Here is a 20,702-nt window from a genome sequence, read left to right on the forward strand (position 1 = left end):
CGGCCAGCTACATACCAAAACAAAATCCGACATCAGAAAAGCGTAGGCCACACCATGCTGTACTGGACGAAGACGCACCGATCCCGAAAGGGATCAAAAGACGCCCCCGAAAAAAATCAAGGAGGGACCCCAGAAAAGTCACACACAAAGTGACTAGACACGCCCAAGCAAGAGAGCCCACCGTAAAGAAGCTACCAGGAGGAAGAAGAGCGACGACAGAAGCAGCGGAGAGCAGCAGCGGGGACAACGGCAACGCACCGAGTTCTCCGACAGCTCACCGACGCGCCAGGAGGCGCAAATAGTTTTAAGTAGTAGTAATATGGAAAATCTTGTTAGCTGCTCTGGGTTCGACGAAGTTGTAACAGCCTTGCACGGCTAATAACAAATTAAACATTCGGAATAAAGAGATAAGCATTGCTATATTAAGAAAGAGTGCTACAAGTTAACTGAAGTGTTTAAATATTTTTGTAACCTATGTTAAAATTTGTACGCTAGTCTACACTATTATAGTGTTTAAAATGAACTCACTAGAGAAGTTTTTTTTAAATTAAATTGTACTATCAATTTTGTTAATTATGAATATAGGTCATCATGTATATTGCTAAAATAATAGGTAGAAACAAATTACACTTTATAATTAAAAGATAATTATTTCGTAATTAAGACGATAAGTTGAATGACGTCAATGACACGAGTAGTTTAAAATAAGGGAGTACGTTTACTAACGCGCTAAATCCAATTTTAAAACCACATTAAAGCTCTGGGAGTTTGTACGATTTATGTAAGCAAAAATAAAAGTCGCAAGAAATTAAATAATAACAAAGAAATGTTATTTTTTTATCTCCTGAAATTATAACTTTTTATATTCATAACGTTGGGGCTGAAAGATCTTTGAGTGCCGACCACGAGCTGGTAGGCGGCGAGTAGTAAGATCCACCACTAGGTGGAACGACGATATAGTCTAGGTTGCAAGAATAGGTTAATCTATAGTCTAGGTTTTGCGATCTTTGATGCAGGCTTATCCCCTGCAGTCGCCATTTATCGTTTGACATGATGATGATGTTATCCATATCATTAAAAGCAATCAGGCGTGTAAAATATGATACACATATTTTTTTAAAAATTATCGTATTCTTTACCTATATGTCGTAAACAGCATTATCTTATTGGCACTTTTAAAATAATATAATCAGCAGTCCTCTTTTTTGGATCAGTTTTATAATATGTACACTGAGTTCACAAAACATACTTTTAGAAAGTATATTTTTAACATTTTAGTAATTTAGGCTGCATATGTATCGGCAATTATTAGGGCAATGACTTCGTTCATTATTTACACTTCATAATCAATTAGGTATTTAATGTAACGGTTGGAAAATGGTGTTTTGTAAATATTTCGTTTGTTTAACAAAAAGGATGTTCTAACGTAAAAAGATTTTACGTGAGACAAAGACCGGTATTCTTGATAGCCTTCTATTTTACGCCACTGTAGAGGTTCTGAATTTGATACATTGTGATTGTTGTGTACATCAAGAGACGAGTGACAGAAGAGTCCAATTAGATTGAAACTTGTATCAGAATGGGCTCCTATATCATTTTACATCTAATTTGGCTTCTTTGGATTCTTTATCTTGACGTATACGAAATCACCGTAATTTTTACAAATAGGAAAATGCAGAGAATATATGAAAAATCATAAAAAATAAATTCCATAAGGTCCCATAATGTATTTCCATAATTAATCTAGACAATCCCCTGCTCACTCACTCACTCACATCCCATGCTCCCATTTTAACGGAATTTTGTTTTTCATAAGAAACTTGCATTTTACAAATCGTAGTACGGATATAGGCTTCCAACATGCCGTATTGGAAATCTTTGGGAAAAGCCATTGACCAGGAGCGGACTTCCAGTGGGTGAAATTATGATGATGAATGTGGTAGTTTTAAATCATATAATCAGATAAAATTTCAGTAGAAGAAATAAATAATATGACTAAGAGATAACAATGTAAAATAGTAGCAGTATTCACTTCTGTAGTTATTGATGTGTAGTAACAAAACATCAGGCACGTGCAAGTTGTAACGAGTTTAATATATCTGCGGTGGGTATATCGTATATCGGAATATGTTATTATTTTTACACACACAACGGTTATAAATTACACACATCTAAGTTCCGTAAACATAAATTGCATGTGTTTAGACAAGACATCTATGCTGAATTATTTTGCATTATAATACAGCAATAGAAATAAAAATAATCTTCGTTATATTTTTTTCTATGTGCGTCATAATATTAGTTACACTTTTAAAGGCATCTGTGTACGGTAAAATACTTCCATGAAATGTGTCTAAATTATCTTGTAATAAATATGCATTGAAGGATATCATTATAGTGGAGATTAATCTGATTCTTAATCTACCAAAATGGGCTTTTCTGGCATTTTACCTATGACATATTCAGGTGGTCATTGTAAATGATTATATATGGATAATCGTCACCATCATAATAGCATGAGACGTTTCCTGCTGGACATAGGCTTCGCACAGAGTTTTACAATAGGATCGGTTGGAAGAGATCTACATCTAACGTCTTCCGAGGACTACAACAAAGTCGTCAATGTCGTCAAAGACGTCCACTTTGTTGGTGAACGTTCTACGCTGCACTTTTCTGTACGTGGTCTCCATTCCACAACTTAAAGGGCTCAGCGGCCATCTCTTCGGCGTGTTATGTGGTATGCCCATTGCCACTTTAAGTTGTTAAACTTCTGGATTGTCGGTTACTTTATGAGTGGATAATCATAATAATAAATGAAAAAATAAACAATAATTTCTATAAATATCTTGGGCAATGAGAGAAAGTGAAATGACCGATAATAATACGTTCGACCTATGTCGTACAACTCGTCGTAGATTCGTTTTATTATGTTATTTTGAACCGTATGTTATCGTAGAATATCACGACTCACTGTTGCATGCAATAAATGTTTGCTGTTAATGTTAGCTTTATATAAATAATGGCGATGGCTTCGCCTTAACAGCCATGCGGTCGGGCCATGCCGGCATGATTCGATCCGCGTGGCCGGCGACTTTTGTCATCATGGGCACTTATCAGTGGACTGATAGCGGTGCGCTAATTCGCCGCGATTGGCCCCGCCGAGGGCGTGCGCTCCCGCCCGCGACTATATAATCGTTTATCTCGAGGCCTTCCGCAGCATTACTTGCTCAGGCGCCGCACGTGACGCTCACTAACCTTCCGTAATCTTAGAGTAACACACCCATTTCACCGGTAAGTAAATTTAAACCTATTCAAGTCAGGTCAAAACATATACACATAATTACATCAGCAATCGCAATTATAATTAGCGTAATTTGCAATAAACACCTGCTTATATCTAAATTTAACTGAATTTATTAGACAATCATCGTGATAACAGGTTAACAACAATGAACAGCCCTATTCTATTTAAATCTTTTCTTTACCCAATTTGACATTGAATTCCGGAAGTCCAATGCTCGAACCTACTTAATATAGGAAAACGAAAAACCACAATTTTATTACCGACGTTTTATTGCGATCGACAACTGAACGATTTGCATAAATCGATTTTGACTTTGTTCGAGAAATGAAACCGCCAGAGAATTACTTAGTAGTCTGTTTGATTTATTCTATCTTTTAAAAAATTGATCGTCCTACATCACAGGCAGACAATGGAATTAGAATGACAAAATGAAATTGTTCGCTCGCGGCGACGATTTTTCTTTTTGAGAAATTTGCTCCATTTTAAAACGATGGGTGGATATAAAAATGATAGGTTGATATTATATTTAAATGGATTTTATAAATCGAAGCACTTAGGAATGATATTAACATCCATTACAAATAATTTAGATGAAATGCTTCGATGACAAATATTCTGTTCAAGGGTTCGCTTACACCAAAAGGCAGAGCAAATGTAAAAAGATTTATTTCTTTTCAGACAAAATATCAAAGATGGCTTACTTACAATCCATGCCTAAATCTGAAACCATCAGAATACGTGAAAAACATTTAGGGTGAGTAACAATTTAAATTTTTTATTGTATAGTACATAGTCTTTAGGAAACATCAATAGTTATGTCAAACAATTCGCAAAAGAGTTCCAAGCTCTCGCACCCGTATGTGTCGATTTGTTAGCCATAATGGTACCTCATTCATTATAGCAGAACGGGTAATGGGAGGAGTTGGATAACGGTAAATTTGTTTCACAGAGCTGCCTGCCAGTTGTTTTTCCGTTCGTCGCCACTGAAAATTGTTCGGGGCATCGCCCAGTTCATGTATGACGAGACGGGCGAAAGATATCTAGATTGCATTAACAATGTTGCACATGGTAAGTGCCATAAAAGATTTAAACGTTTATTTACATAATTTACATAGTTTGCATAATGTTTCATTAAATATTTAGTTTATTATACATATTTACTTTAGTCGTCTGATTTCTGTATTCCATGTAAACCATTATTACAAAATTCAGTTAGTCAATTAAATAAAGGCAAAATATTTAAACATTGAAGACTACTAGAACACTGAAAATAAACTACTATAACTTATTTATTTCAAATAGGCATGCCAACCGCAATATATAAAATTAGTTTACATTAGTTTCGTTTAACAAAATATAAAATTAAATATTTTCATCTATAGTATGCATAACCTTGGTCATAATTGTCCATAAATTAAATAGTTTATTAATAGTATTAAAGTACAAAAGTTTATTTGTTTTGCAGTTGGGCATTGTCATCCTCATGTTGTGGAGGCGGGTAGGAATCAAATGTCACTTATTTCAACCAACAACCGATATCTCCATGATGAGCTTGTGATATTAGCGAAGAGGCTCGTGAAAACAATGCCGGAGCCTCTTTCCGTTTGCTTTTTCGTCAATTCCGGATCTGAGGCCAATGACCTCGCTTTGAGATTAGCTAGGGTGCACACAAAGAAGAAAGATGTTATAACCCTTGACCAGTAAGTATTGTTTATAGTTTTGGTTTTTTAAAATATTATTCGTTAAGAGATATGAGGATGATTTAATATGAATGGACAGGAGTGGTTGTTGGCAATAAAACGCGGAAACAAAAGTTAAATCGAAAGTTATATTTTATTGGGTAACGTTCACTAATTTTTTTTAATCCCTGTTATTCCTCTGTTATTAATTATTATTTTCGTCATAAGATTCCATTGTTTAGATTGTTTTCCATTACACGTTATTATTTTTATATAATAGTGTTTATTAATATTAAAGGTAGTACATTATATTTTTAATTTATTTAAAAAGGTAGGGAAAGTAAATTTGCTATCTTATTTTAAGAAATACAATTTTGCCAACAAAGTGTGTTGTGGAGAATGTATGAGAAGTGTTTGCTACTTCGAGTCGCTCGAAGTTTCTTAGGTGCTACTAGCGCCTGTTTGTTGCAGCGCTTATCATGGGCACCTTACGTCTATGATTGATGTCTCTCCCTACAAACTGAACCTACCAGGCGGGCCAGAGAAGCCAGAGTGGGTTCACGTGGTGAGTTGGCCATGCACCTAACTCCCGCCAATTTTTTCATTTTCCAGTATACCTAATTCAATTATAAATTAAACATTAATTCTTGTACATTTTGCACATCTAATATCCTTATACGTGATTTTGACTTCAATTAAAATAATCCACTTAGAGAACAAATAATTGAGACGTTGTCCCCTATAAATATACGTGGAATGTGACCTTGTTAAATGAGATAAAACCCTTGAGGCCGAAGATGTGCCCGAATAAAAAATTTTACTAATATTAAATTACAATAATGGTAATAATAATTTGTACATTCCCTTTGAGTAAAACTACACTCATATAATTGTAAATGTTCAATATTCTCGTTCGTTATTTGTTATTTATTTTAATTCTCACAGTAACCCTTAGTTCTATATTAACAATACACTAGTAGTATATTAAAGAATTTAGTTATTTAAAGGCTGTACAAGCAGTGAAAAAACAACTCGAATTTCTCTTTAATATTTAATTCATTGTTCGTATTTGGTTTTCTATTGATGTCATAATTAAATAACTTCTAAAACAACAGGCCCCGGTTCCCGACGTATATCGAGGACGGTACACGTATCCAAAAGATTCGCAATCAGAAAAAGTACTAGGCGAAATGTACGCTGATGAAGTTGGGAAGATCTGTAAGGAGATCTCGGACAAAAACGGCGGCGTCTGTGCTTTTATAGCGGAAAGTTTGCAGAGCTGCGGGGGCCAGATCATCCCGCCTGATGGATACCTGAAACGTGTTTTTGAGTAAGTACACTCATTTTACGTCGCTCTTCCCAGAATCTATTACTAAACTTAGAACGCCGCTGTATTCTTTAATAGTATCTATTAGAAAAATCAGTGACGTTCAGTATCATTAATTTAAAATAAATAAATTAATTTAAAATAAAAACTTGAATGTAAACTAAATTTTATAAAAATATGTATCTTTTACTTTCGTAAAACTGTGACTCTTCTTGACAGTTACTATGAGTTTCGTAAGAAATACTAATTACTTAATAATTTTTAAAATTAGCACATTATCTTCTATGCGCTGATAAGCTATCATTAGTATGACTCGCAACAAAAATGTAGATGCGAACCTTGTCGGTTGGAATTGATTCCCATATTTATGGATATTTATTCTAATAATTTTTATTTATCGGATTTTTCGTCTTTGAATCATTTTATGACGAGCCTTTACGCTCAAAGCTACCAATTTCGTAAAACAGATTTGTGTAAAACGTGTAGTTGTATAAATTCAATTTTCACGCGCCCACATCTGTACCATCATCATTTTCATCATTCCAGCTGTAAGACGTCCGCTGCAAGGCATTGATCTCCCCTGTAGATTTCCAATGGGACCGGTGGACATTCTGAACCACCCATAGAGCCTACGCTTGATTTAAACTACACTTTCGTGTTGTTATGTACAATTCATTGTAAGAAATAAAAAGTTAAGTATTTACGCAAATATTGTTAGAAATTAAAAACAATTATGGGATATGTAAGATAATCGTGAACCATTTTTCTTATGTTAGCAATCAGGTAGTTAAAATACATTATTGCTGCATGTGTTCGGAATGTATGTATTTATTATGATTTATTCACGAACAACCGACACGAGCATCGTGAGGTATCGCGTGATACTTCATGCTTGTCATTACATAATGTGTAAACATTTGCGTGTTAAAGTAACTAATCATTTAAATTTCGCTATATATCCATAATACGTGATAACGTTTGCTTCCTTATATAGGTAACACAGTATGTCCAAGTCATACCATCTTATAATATGACAGGTTCTAAGTTTGGCCGTAGTATTATTATATTATTCATCTAGACGTCCACAGCTGAACAAAGGCGTCTCCCATTAATCTCCAACAGGACCAGTCCACGCTGCGCTTGCCGATTCGTCGTTTTCTCTCCAGAACATTAAGGGTCCATAACATGTTATAGGCCTGTCTTCACTTGTGAATTCGTTCGGCTGTGTCGGTTGCTTTCGCTCGTTTACGGAACTTCTAATTCCTTATTAGATCTCGTAGAAAAATATTATGTTATGTTGGGTAAACGACAAATAGTACAAGAAATTCGTCTTAGATTCCGAACCCAATTCATAGATAATGGTAACATATTTATATTATTACGTAAAAAATATATATTTATCATAACCTTTCTGATATCTTAAGTAATGTAGATTGAACACAATAATATGTATTTACGTAAATTATTATTTCATCAGTAAGCGGATAACTTTATCTTTCGATATAATTCACTAGTACTTCATATGTATACAACCGTTGATATTTCTCGTAAAATATAAAAGAAGCAAAAGGTTCCCCGCAGGGATTTCCTAAATATCCTTGTCCCAATCTTAAGCATTTAAGGGAGTAGGCTGTAGTAACATTACAATCGTAATTACGTAGCTATTCACAATTGTCAAGGGCATTTCGTTATCTTTTACTACCGCCCTAATGTAGTAAACATTTATAATACACTCAAATATACCCAAGAGATTACATGATGAGATCGAAACTAGATTACTTAAAACGTTAAAAAATGTCGTTTTCTTTTTTTTCGTATGTTTACGTTAACTTAAAATAATTCCTGGTATTAGTCAGCAAATACGGCGGAAAAAACTAGTTATTTAGTTTATGATGACTTACGGAAGTGAAACGTGGTCTCCTACTTCGGGCCCCATTAACAAGCTCATAGTTGCACACCGCGCTATGGAAAGGGTTGTGCTTGGGATTAATTTTCGAGATTGAATCTGGAATGAGGAGATCCATAGAGCCCGATATAGCCAAACAGTTTGGCAAGTAGAAGTAATAGCAATAAGGCAATTATCGCGCAGAGCACATGACCGCTACGTCCTTAAGGTTTTGATGTGGAAACCGAACGGTAAACGCAGCGTGGGAAATAATGTTAAATTTTAAAAAAGTCACTGTGGATTTTTCAATTCTCTTTTCTAGATTTGTAGTGAAGATGATTATATTCTGTTCTAAACTGTTTTGTGATTAGATACAATATTACTACTTATTAATAAGCTCAATACATTTTAACATAATTTAAATGCATTACATGTGTTTCTCAAAATAGCACTAACAATGCGTTTTAACTTCAAACGCTATTAAATATACAATAACGTGATAAACACGACCTACTTGCTGTTATTAATGATTCGTTGTTTGTTTATAATAGAACATAATATTGTAGTAACATAGAGGAACTAATTTGTTTTAGAAAAATATTTCTATTAATTTTTTATACGGTAATTAATTGCCGGTATACCATATTGGCTTAACAAGCAATTGGCAGGAAATATTTTAATGGAAAAAAATGGCTATAATTAGAATGAAATTCTTTGTTTTTTTTTTCAAATAAAGGTAATGCAAAAAGGCTTGTAAGGTTTTACAAACAACTTGAAGATATTAGTTTAGAAAAGTTTATTAAGAATATTATGTATTATTATATGCTTCTCAAAAAAAATTTAATTTACATTCATTTATTTAAAAAAAAAACAGTTTGTTGTAATAAATTATTTATTTTATTCTTAAAGATTGTGGACATATAATATAGTTGTCTTATAACAATTCTAAACACTATATTCAATAAGATGATAAATAGTTCAGGTGCAAGACGCACCTGACCTATTTATCATCTTATTAACTTACAATTTATCAACTATGAAGTACTTGCCACAAATATTAATGGAAAATTCTTTTTTAAAGTTTGTTTAAAGTATTAGCTTCCAATAAACAGTTAATACGAAACACGTACACATGTGATGTCAAACATAGATAACAAGTGCTATTTGTGTCATAAATGTAATAATTAAATTACTTGTTTAAATAACACCGGAGCCTCGGAGCCTCGACAAATAACTAATCTTGTTGATGATTATAAATATCGTCATAAGAAAGCGATAAATATAGTTCAATATTTTTAAAGGGCATCGATTAAAAGTGTATAAAGTCACTAAAATATGAAAATTTCGTCTTAAATAGTTTTTTCCATATTGCAATAAAATAACTATGCGTTTTATGATCTCTTTACTTCGTATTTGATAACGTTTTTAAATATTACCTATATCACTTTTAGATTTTTCTACATTTTCTAGGAGAGAATTTTGGTAAAAATGATTCTTAATCGTGTTTATAAAAATGTAATTTTTTAATGTACCATGACTGCCTTCATACTTTCAAGTCTTGCCTTTCGAGAAGATATAGTTGTGAGTTTGTAATAATATGATGCTTTTTACACAGATACGTACGGGAAGCCGATGGCGTGTGTATTGCTGATGAGGTTCAAGTTGGCTTTGGCCGCGTAGGAACTCACATGTGGGCGTTTGAAACTCAAGATGTAGTGCCGGACATCGTTACAATGGGTAAACCAATGGGTAATGGACACCCAGTGGCCGCTGTAATCACCACTCCCGAAATAGCCAAGAGCTTTGCTGACACTGGTGTGGAATATTTTAATACGGTAACTTCAAATTGTTTTTTTTTTTTGTTTTACTTAAAGATACAGTCATTCAATTAACAATAACAGCCATTTGATATACAATGTCTTTACACAATCTGTACCTTAAAATAGATAGAAATATTGAAAGATCGATATTTTTTCAACTTTGAAGTCAAACTTTCTCTCAGTCGTTCACAAGAATTCAAAACAAAGTATAAGTAAAAAGTAGCATCCGTAATGAGCCACTTTGAAACTTTCATCATTTAGTCAAAAGAAGGAAAAATGTTAAAGTTTCGATGTAGTTTTCTATTAAAGAAAACATATTTTCCGCCGGCCACCAGTTAACTTGTTCTTTGAAGAAGTTCCGAAGTTAACGTCAGCGCAATGGAAGCGTAGTTATATTAAATGTTTTCCTAAGTTGTTCTATGCTCGAAGATTACAAATGTTTACGATGATGAAACTAATCAACTTACTAGTCCCGCCACTCGCAATGCCATACTTCCTAAAAGGTGTAGTCGCTAACAACTTAACTATTTATCGCATCCATAAATATTATCGTGAAAAGTATATTCAAGACCAAAAATAACAAAGAAGTTGAAGCACATCTTCGACAATTTTCGACTTCAAATCCTGCCAGATACTATATTGAATCAATTGTATGAAACTTTTTTAATATGTTACACAAGTTCAACGGTGAAGTTTGCTCGTACAGATTCACTCGAGAAAAATTTGCTGAAATGCAACACCAAATTTTAGTTTGCCGGTCCATTTACCAGCGACTTTATGTCAGTGAGTCACGAACCGTAAAGTTTGTTCTACATAAAACCCAAACAGGGAATTTTACGATTTATTACCTTTAACTTAAATAAATATGCGTGAAAAAACAAAGATGAGTTATGGTTTTTATATATTATATTATCTTTGTTTTGCATCAGTATTTTCTAAAATTGATTCATATTTATAAGTTTAATCACTTCTTTTCCTCATTATTATAAAATAGTAAAGTTTATATTTTTTATATTACCGATAAATTTATGTAATTTTCTCAGAAGTTAACAATATGTTGTTAGCATTGGACACGAAATAAGTAACAGGAATAATTTTATCTCATTATACTTTTTAGTAAGAAGAAAAATCTTATTCTTGAACTCTGCCCGTTCTATTTATAGTTCAGTAGAATATTTTGTTGAAACTATGATAAGTTTTTAATTGCACTTGAATAACTTGTGAACTTAATAATTCTGCAAGTCAAAGTACACTTGTTTTTAATAAGATATTTTCTGTCGACAAATTGCCAACTAGGTTTTTCATATTACCTCATTAATAGTTTCTAGAAACTATACGTTTTTTATATTCTCAACTGAACAATGTTTACGATTTATGTAATGTAAGTTTGATGTAATTTTTAATTAAATTAGACCATTTTTTCTTATACAGTACGGGGGCAATCCAGTTTCCTGCGCTATTGCGAATGCTGTTCTTGACGTTATAGAAGAAGAGCGTCTCTTAGAGCGCGCTGAGCGTGTTGGCAACCATTTGCTAATGCGTTGCGAGAAATTAAAAAATACACATAGACTGATTGGTGACGTCAGAGGGAGAGGATTATTTGTTGGTGTCGAACTAGTGACGGACAGAGAGACCAGGACCCCGGCAACAGCTGAAGCCAAACATATTGTAAACAGGTAATGTTAATGATTTCCTTTTGCTTTTGATAAGTATGATATATGCTATGTATATAATAGCTCTTGGGCTGTTTTGGGATTAAAGAAGTGGTTTGACAATCATTTCATTTGTAAAACACTCACTGCTGAAGATTGGCTTTACAGTAGATTTTCAATATGTATTTTATACCGAATACAAACTTAATTTTATCTTAAATAAAAGTCATTTAATTAATAAAAAAATAACCAAATCTACCGTTATGTAACAAGTCTTATTCAATCACGAGCAATATCAAATAAAAAATGAATAAATGTTTAAACGTAATAACTTACATCTCATTATTTAAACGGTTATAAGCAGTGTAGTTTTTTAATAAATGTTATTTGGTTTTGGAAAAAGATTGTCGCCATCATCCAATTTATTTTAAATTTCGAGCAGAATGCGAGAAGAAAAGATTCTCATCAGTCGCGACGGACCAGACAGCAATGTATTGAAATTCAAACCGCCTATGGTATTTTCTACACAAGACGCCGACAGACTCGTCGACACCTTGGATAGAGTGCTTGCGGAGCTAGATGGAAGGATGCAACTTTCGAATATTAAACTAGAGGTAGGGAATACTTGAAACTTTTAATGTAAAGGTTAAACTTTTTAAATTTGTACCGTGTTCACGGAGCGACAGTAAAATATTCCGAGTGGGGGCGCCTGCTTAAGAAATTATGTCAACTATACCTCGTTGGATTTCTCGTAGAATATAACACGTTTATTTTAAACCACCATACATTATACAACCATATGATTTATATAAAAAATGAGTTTTTGTAATATAAACTACGAAACATCTTCTTGTTTCACAAAATATAATTCATTGGCAAACTTACAGCACTTCAGTCTTACAACGAGCTAATAAGATTTTATGAGATCTAATTAGGAGGAAGGAGGTTCGATTAACAAAAATAATCGATATAGTCCAGCAGGTTGGCAAGTTGAAGTGGCACGAATCGTGCAGAACAGGTGGCCGCTAGGGTCTTAAGATTATGTAGTATGGATCACGGACTGGCAAGAGCAGAATAAGATGTCCAACCATAAGGAGGACAGATGATATTTGTAAGGACCATGAAAGTAGAATTCCGCTACCGATCGGTTCTATAGAAAATATGTGGGGAGTTCTAAGTCCATTCATGGCATCAATGATAGTAATTGTATTACGGATGTTTTCTGTTTAGGGTGACCTATTACCGAACTATTCACAAATAACGTCTTAATTAACATTTAGAACGAGATTAATTGACATTAATTTAAAAATATTTATGTCTATTATAAATTATAATAAAACGTAATTAATTAATCAATAGCTTTTGTTAATTGATTTATCAGCGCTGTCATTGCCTATTTGAATATCGAAATTAAAACCACGCTATAATTTAATCAGGATAAAATTTTAAAGTAATTGTACGAACTATACTATCCGTATTTAAAAATATCATACTTTTAATATACATGAAAAGCAATAAATTTAAATTATTAATTAAATATTCCGATGTAAAAACTAGATGATTGGAATTAGAATCCTAGCGAGGATTTAGATTTATCAATTTGAAATATTTAGAAAAGTTGATCTATTTTTTGCAGCTTTTTACTGACGTGGAAAATTATTACGTATAAAATAAATTAGTTTAGTAAAACAAGTTTTCTATATATAAATGAGTTTGAACTGTTTTGCGACTAAGGATGCGGGATACTTATAGTTGTAGTATTTCGGGTAATTTAAATGTATAACGCTTAAGTTATGGATCTAATGCATTGAAAGACATATTTAAAGAAGGAATTACTTTCATCAAAAAACTTCTATCATTACTTCAGTTATCAAAATATTGTTTTTCTGTTCTTTCAGGTGATAGTAACTCCCATCAACGAGGAAACGAACGCGGACGCAAGCTGTAGTATCGCTCAAAGCGTTAAAGCAATGTAAATATAATGGTTAAGAAATCTCCAAGTATTGTCGAATATAAAATTAATTGTAAATATAGACTTAAGTATTATATATTTAAAAAAAATAAGTTCCTGATAAGCTACGATTAGTTTAACATTAAATTAAGATGATATTTTAAAATTTTGTTTCATTGCTTTGGTAACCTAAAACTTTATATGTCAATAAAGAAAAAATACTACGTGTGTTTTTTCTCTTTAAATCTGTGATCATACAGTGATGGAGGTCTCTTGTGTAGTTTTAATAATATGACTATTTAATAAAAGATAAATTCGTTAATCTTAATATCGCCATTAACCTAACGAGTGCTGTTTTGCACGAGACACATATATTGTCTTGTTAAGTCATTGGAAGACGCACAGGCCTATGACCAGCGGTGAACGTCCTATGTCTCAAATGACGATAAAGATAATGATGATGTTACGAGAAGTAATCTATATACAAGTATATGTATGTAGTCACAGTATAACTTTTTAAATTTTACAAAACTTGTGGATGTTATGTTCAAAGTAAATTTTTAATTACGTCCCGTATTTTTACGTGTCAGTCTATCTCAGAAATGTACGAAGCCCTAAGATTAGGCCAAAAGTGATTGAATGTATTGTATATACCAAAAAACACAGTACAAGCCGCAAGAACCGTCCGCTTAAAATTAATCAATTTGACAAAAGGATTGAAATAACATTTTCACATAATAACATGTTTTGTGACGGTATCACAGTTGCGTGGTAAATGTAACGTTCGAACCGCAAAAGTAATTTAACGATTTAATTCCAAAATGCGTACGCGGAATTTAAACGAGGTGTATTGTTACGGATGTATGGATTAAATACGTCATCTCAACAGTATTGTCAAACACTCAATTGTTAAACATTCAACCTATGTAAAAGGTAAAGTGAAAATGTCTGTATACAGATCAATTTACAATAAATTATTTGCGTGTACCGCATAGAACGATTTATTTATGACATTTCTCATCATCATCATTCCAGCCGTAAGACCTCGGCGGCTGGACTTGTGTCTCCCTTCATAGATTTCCGTGACCCGTTGGTTTGACATTCTGATTTTTTATTACCATACTAAATATATTAATAATAATTACTTTTCCATAAAATTAGAACCACTTTAAAACTCATTGCTTAACAAAACACTAGCCACAGGCAGTCTCGTTGACAATTACTTGTATTGTTTTAGAATTATGTTGAGATAACATATTGGACTGGCGTGCCGCCTCAGAGATTAATGAAAGAAAATTAAACGACTTCATTATTATAGTAACAAATGCTATTCATAATTTTCTGTGAGTAAGTTTTTCAGTTCTTTTGTGGTGGAATTTTTAGCTTTACAAAATAGCTTTGTAAATTTTTTGAATTTTACTACATTTGTAGTATAATGGCCTGATACTTCTCTTGTCTTTTATACAGATGCTGAAGCGTCCAGCGAATAGTGTTCGGACTGGAGGCATCGGTAATAATGCTTAGGTGTTGGAATTCTGTGATATTTCTCTTTTTAAAATTCGGAACGATAATCCGTTGATCAAAAAAGTTAATGAAGATTTTCTATTAAAGACAGTGTTATAGAAAAGTCAGATAACAAATTTTGTTAATCAAATGAATAACGCTATAGGTAAAAATGAGTCTATGAAAATAATTTTGTATGGTAAAAATTGGTGTTCAAAATAACAAAGAGGCAAATAATGAAAACCACATTATCGGCAGTATGACAGCTTGTTGAAAAGAATGACTAGATCTTAAATCACGTCGTATTCAAGTTTCATTACATCTTAATTTACGTGTTATTAATAGATATATTACACGGAAGACCAAGCTTTTACAGAATAATACCATAAAACATGACATTACGTAATAAGAAAAATTCGAATAAGTCCAATGATCAAAACACTGGACAATTCGACAGCGAAACAAAAAACAACAATAAAATGCTCATCTAAAACATTGTGTTTTTTCGGAAATTGATGTCATATTTTGTTTTCTTCCGATCGTTAAAAGATCATTATTTCTTTTTCCATATTGTTGTAGTTTCGTATTACATTGATGTAAATGTGGCATTTAGATAAGATATAAAATCATTTAGATATATAAGAGAATAGTGTATGGTATATTGGATATAACGACAAAATATTACAATTACATTTCCTTTACTACATTTACATTGTTGATCTATTATCATCACTACGGTTAGCGAGAGTATAGTTTTTGTAGTAATTATCGACGTCCACTCCAAGACATAAGTATCCTCTTTGATTACCGATTGGATTAGTTGTAAATACCCTGTATACAGTATACTTTGATAAAATTAAAAAGTTTTTGTCTGTCCACTTTGTATTTCAAAGTCTTAGGTTACATTTGATTGTTTGCAGTCTCCATTTTAGAAGATTAAGGCCTTTAGGTATAGGCCATCTCTAGCAATAGCTTATTGTAAAAAGGTGTTTAGAGAGCTGAACAAAATGCATAAAATGCTTGGGTCACATGGATCATCCCGAAAACTTGAACGTTGGAGGTTTAGCGATGGTTTCATTCAAAACCTCTAAACACGACCATGGTGGTGTATTCTTGGTTATTTGGACGCATTTAGGCCCAGCGATGACGGATAATTTAATTCTACACTAATATTTATGGCAACGTGTGTGCATTGCTTCAGTCGTCTGAATACAGGACTAGCGACCAAGAAAGTGTGTTATTCTGTGAAGCATTCTCGCAGTTCTAACAACAATACCCAAAAAAAGACGCGAGATTTTAACCAATAGGAATCTAGCATGTCCTTTTCATTGCACTTTGTCGGAAAGGATGTCACATGTAAGATTTCCTTAAAAAAGAAAAGGGATTATCATAATAAAGAAAGCATGGTTGTCACATACCTATATGATAAATGAAGCCGAATTTGAATAATATGATTTTTCATGAAACAGTGTAGCAATCGATTTCATATGCAGCGCATTGATGGAGCGTAAGCTGAACGTAATGAAATGGGGATACAATTTGAATAGCGTTTAATGACTGTGTAGCTGGCTTGTATTTTTCCGCATTAAGATACTGTTTATTCGTTCGCAATGTATTGTTATTGTCGTTATTGTTATCAGTAGCTTGAACGGTAGGAAGAAGTTTGTATATTCTACCATAGATCCTTATTGGGAAACAATAGATATATTTTTAATTATTTTCTAATTATATGCAAGGATTTACAACATTTTAATGGAGTGCGATGGTCCGGTACCGGATTCGCGATTTCATATTAACATGTTATACAGTATGTATTTAAAACAGACACTAACTCTAATGAAACTACAAAAAACATAATATTAATTAGCAATATTATTAATATTATTATTGTTTACATTTTTTTAATTTCTAATTTAATATGATTTTCATATGACTGTTTAATAATAAAATAGCTTTTTGGCTGGACATCGTACAGTCCAAAGTTATTGTTCTGTAGCAGTGGAAAAAATGTTTAAAACATTATTCAGAGTCATCACTTTATTTATTGTTTTATTTACGCTGGTACAGCCCCAAGAACCTTCCTCGCGTCTTAATCAAAATTTCTAAATCACAGACTTGCTCCAGCCTTACACGAACCAAAACATTAGGCGAGTTAATTTTATTTATTAAAAGACATATTTGTATAAAACTTTAAAATAAATGATAAAAGAGTTGCTATTAAAAAGGTAAATCCTATTTGATATATGATAATAAGAAATTTGAAGATTAATATCAATGTACGGTCGTTAAATACATATATGATACTTATTTAAATAACGAAAGGATCATAAATATAACGAAGTTACAAAGAATAATAGTTTTTTTTAAATAATAATTTTAATATGGATAGACCCAAGGCAAAAGTTACGTATTCACTCGCTATGACGTAACTTTGATTCTGTCATAGTTGGACTTTTGTCAATATTAGATACACAAATCGCTTTAAAAGTTTCTAAACATATCGTGTGATAAGTTTCAAAACTGTCACCGCATAACAACGTACTTGTTATGTAAACAATATGTCCGCGATGAAATAGTAATTAATCAAACAAACCGCTTTATTAACTAAACAGGGAATAGCCGTAGTTGATTAAAAATTAATTGAATCGCGATTGATTCTAATTAGTACTTCTATATAACAATAATATAATTGTTTGGTACATGATCACGATAATAAAACTATAAATTTAGCATTACAAAGTTTTACGACCTGTCTATTAGTCTATTAATTTTATAGTCTCATCTGTTAAGTATTAGTATGTCTTTCTTATTCTTAAACATCCTTATCGTAAATATCTGTCTTGATAATAGAAAAGTAGTATAATATATCAATATAATTATCATTCTCCAAAATAAGAAGATTCTTGTATTCGTAACAAAATATTTGATTACAAGCAATAAAGTGAAGTTCTTCTTCACTTTAAAGTTTCTATTTTTTTCTTCTCCTTTTGCATTTTTTTTCGCCAAATAGATAAAACTGTGTCATCTAGCTACTACAATTTGCAGTTATATGCTAGTAAGACCCTATTGCAGTTGGTTACAAAGTTGGTTATTAAGGAATTATATTAAATTTTGAGTCGCCTGTATATTAAATATAGCAATAATAAAATGCAACTATTTTGCGGCAATGAACGCCTGCTTAGATAGTCTTTTGCAATAAAGCTTATCAGTTGCAATTTATTTTTGGGTAAACATTTAAGGGTAAATACTAATAGAGGATTTGTGTGAATAAATTTAATTAGTCTGAAATAGCAGAGGGCGGAACATATCGCTTGTGCACCGATTGCTGTTGAGGCCAAAGGATCTTGATTGGTGACCGCGAGCCGAGAGACGCAGCAGAGGTAAGGTCGGAAAGTCTCCAGATGCAGTCAGCGCCAGACAGATCTTAGTACTCTTTGGGGAAGGTTTGCCTCGGTGATGATGATGAGAATTTATTGAGATAAAGTTTATTGATGAACACGTAGTTCATCGCATTCTAAATTACACGATATGCTCATAATTTAACGTCAATCAACAGCAACATACCTAAATAGTCTATAAGCAGTAATAAGACAGAACTAGGGTACATGCTTCGATTTTATAGGCTCTACTCTTTCTTTCTTAGTATTTATCAAATAGCTGACTTTTATGCAGTTTTAGTAAGAAAGGCAAATAATATTATATGAATAGTAATTGTTGCATAATCCAACAAAATTACACATGCGAACACAGCCTACGTACCTATTATATTTCATTAAGCGACTATAAATCGATTTTGTGTGCAGCTGGTGAACAATCGCGCTTCGTGTGCAACCTCACGTAATGAGATGCGGAAACAATTTGAATTCAATTTAATTATGGCCACAAGATTGTACAGTTTGTTACCGTTAATCAAACTATTGGCAACCGTGTGCTAGAACCTTATATAAAATAACTTCGAATTGGATAATTTTGATCCTGTAACAAAATTTCCACTTTATTTTAATTCATATAAATTCATTTAGTCATATTATTATCGAAATATGGTTGCCATATAAGGCATTTTTTAATTTACATCTTCGAGGATTCCTAGCGCGCCCTGTTACAATGGAATAAAAAACCGACAACTATGTTTAAAAGTGATAACCCTACGTTTAGTATTTACTAACGTCATCGTAATATTGGGTTAGTTTTAATTTGTGCAAAAATATTTGTACGTCATCATTCGTTATATTAAAATAAAATGGTGTAATTGTTTCGATTGAAATCCAAAAAGTGGCATGCGGCCAATTGCTACGCAAATTGAAAACAGAATGGCCATGAGCGGCCAACGGCGCGTTACCTCAGCGAAATTGTTGTTTTGTTTCATTTTGAAACAATTTTAGCGGGAGTTGAAAGACTTTCCTATTTTGTCCGGCTACATGTTGTTTTAACTAACGATCCGATTTTAACAAGCTTTTACTGATAGACAGAAAATTAGTTTTTGGAAATATTTCATTGGTAAGGAAATTTACGCTAGAAAAAATAATATCATTATCGCTACTATGACTGGTCTTGCACTGCCCGCTACCACAGCCACTTGAGTATGTCGTCGGTTCATCTAGAGTTGTAACCTACCTACGCTGCTCTCGAAAACCCACTCGAAAACCTCTTGGTCGTAATGGCCGTCGGTTGCACGAAGGATATGATCCGCCCACTGCCACTTCAGACGAGCAATTCTTCGATGTCGGTGGTTCTTCGGCAGATCTCCTCATTTCTGATTCGATCTCGCAGCGAAGCTTGGAGCAAAATCCTCTCCATTGCTCTCAAAGTAACCTTGAGCCTCCTTATAAGGCTAATCCTAAACGACCACATCTTAGATCTTTAGGTTCCTACCCATTTCTTACTATCTTTTATAATTTATTTCTTTTAAAAATAAGTTGCTATTAATATGTGGATTACGAATAACAATCGCATTCAATAAGACACATTTCCCCCTTTCAGTAAAATTCCGCTTTAACACGGTCACGCAAAAAAAGAGTACACAAATGTAGCCCAAACAACGAAATTAGCAAAAGCAGTACAATGTTTTTATAAGTTTGCGAACTGAACTCCGATAAAACAAGCCAAACTTAATCCCAAGTTAACCGTAACGGCAGTGAGATTGGTCAAGCGTTAAAATTACCTCCGCTTCCCACCGGCGGAGCACCGGTCACAAGCCATTATCTTTTAGCGTCGAATTTTTTTCCAACTAAGGTGCTAGTTACGGACTTTAAAATCGTGCAACCGGGAATTGTATGTCTTGTACGGTTTTTTATATGGTCCCGAGACAGCGCAAGCCGCGCAGCCGGCCTCAGCACGTGCGAGAACTTGCGACCGTTACATCAATCTTGTCTACCTCTGACAATTTTGTGCAATCTTATCAGTTTCGACCGATCTTCGAACATCACCCGTAAAGCTTAAGAAATTGAGTCAAAAATGTTAAAAAAGCTTAAGGCGCTTACAACTTTTGGCTTGTCAAAAACTCAGTACCTTTTGTAGACAATGAAGGCATTGAATGTCTGGACAATGCGAGCTCCCGGTGGCGAGACGATTAGTCGGATTT

At 33.1% G+C, this 20,702-nt stretch overlaps 1 protein-coding gene across 1 annotated transcript; it reads left to right on the plus strand.

Annotated features, from left to right (window-relative positions):
• Positions 1-3,207: 3,207 nt before the first annotated feature.
• LOC137931509 (alanine--glyoxylate aminotransferase 2-like) lies at positions 3,208-13,784 on the plus strand. The gene is made up of 10 exons (XM_068774925.1): positions 3,208-3,291; positions 3,983-4,058; positions 4,254-4,372; positions 4,770-5,004; positions 5,455-5,548; positions 6,099-6,313; positions 9,811-10,030; positions 11,447-11,691; positions 12,110-12,281; positions 13,566-13,784. The coding sequence occupies exons 2-10, from the start codon at positions 3,997-3,999 to the stop codon at positions 13,641-13,643; spliced, it is 1,440 nt and encodes a 479-aa protein (XP_068631026.1). The 5' UTR covers positions 3,208-3,291; positions 3,983-3,996; the 3' UTR covers positions 13,644-13,784.
• Positions 13,785-20,702: the final 6,918 nt, after the last annotated feature.

Source organism: Battus philenor, unplaced genomic scaffold (assembly GCF_028537555.1).
Source record: "Battus philenor isolate CCGP_79_NKW_IND1 unplaced genomic scaffold, ilBatPhil1.0.hap1 SCAF_8, whole genome shotgun sequence".
In the NCBI taxonomy this organism is placed as follows: Eukaryota; Metazoa; Arthropoda; class Insecta; order Lepidoptera; family Papilionidae; genus Battus; species Battus philenor.

What these genes read in the sequence shown, in the direction of transcription:
- LOC137931509 (XM_068774925.1), top strand. Translation starts at nt 3,997, where the DNA reads ATGGCTTACTTACAATCCATGCCTAAATCTGAAACCATCAGAATACGT. An exon ending in CATTAACAATGTTGCACATG is followed by an intron (nt 4,373 to 4,769) that starts GTAAGTGCCATA and finishes TTTGTTTTGCAG; the next exon opens with TTGGGCATTGTCATCCTCAT. An exon ending in AGCCAGAGTGGGTTCACGTG is followed by an intron (nt 5,549 to 6,098) that starts GTGAGTTGGCCA and finishes CTAAAACAACAG; the next exon opens with GCCCCGGTTCCCGACGTATA.